At 48.0% G+C, this 561-nt stretch overlaps 1 protein-coding gene across 1 annotated transcript in view; it reads left to right on the top strand.

Moving 5' to 3' along the window:
• The window catches only part of LOC112153857 (cytohesin-3), a 44,535-nt gene continuing 43,974 nt past the window's right edge, over positions 1–561 (top strand). Inside the window, exon 1 of the mRNA XM_024284299.2 lies at positions 1–328. Coding sequence (XP_024140067.1) covers positions 310–328 — 19 coding nt within the window. The 5' untranslated portion in view covers positions 1–309. The remainder of the gene's footprint in view (positions 329–561) is intronic.

The following is a 561-nucleotide window of genomic DNA, read 5'->3' as shown; positions in this document are numbered from 1 at the left end:
ACGTCACCTTCATCGCAGCGTAGCTAATGTGGGTGTGGGCGGGGCCTCAGAGGATGGAGCGCAGAGAGGCAGCCGTGACAAGCCTCATCTCCTGAATTTCACTTCCACTCTTCACGGATAAGAGCTCCGAATCACCCCCAGACTGCAGCTCCGTCCTCCGGCGTCAGGAACCCGCGGGAGGTGTGCTCTCCGAGCGGGCAGTGAACGCATCATCCCGGAGGGAGAGAAGGAGATTCTGGTTTAAGAGGAATCAGGAGAGGAGAGGATTCACGCCTTCTGCTGGACTGACTGCGCCTTCAGGACGTCACTATGGACGAAGACAATCACGGTGAGTCTGAGTCCATCTGTGGATGGACGGAGGACGGGAGGACATGGGGGGACATGGGGGGTTTAATCAACCAAACGCACTTTTCTCACTCTTTGATGTCTTGATGATTTTGTGGGAAAACAATTTCGTTCATTTATACATTAAAAATATAGATACAATCTAAAAAAATTAAGCTTTTTTTTTTTCAAAACATTTAATTCTATTATTTCTAGCTCTAGAATAAACTTAATTAT

The sequence above is a fragment of the Oryzias melastigma genome, linkage group LG19 (genome assembly GCF_002922805.2).
Source record: "Oryzias melastigma strain HK-1 linkage group LG19, ASM292280v2, whole genome shotgun sequence".
Lineage (NCBI taxonomy): Eukaryota > Metazoa > Chordata > Actinopteri > Beloniformes > Adrianichthyidae > Oryzias > Oryzias melastigma.
The sequence above is the reverse complement of the archived record's forward strand: the minus strand, read 5'-3'. Positions and strand labels throughout refer to the sequence as shown.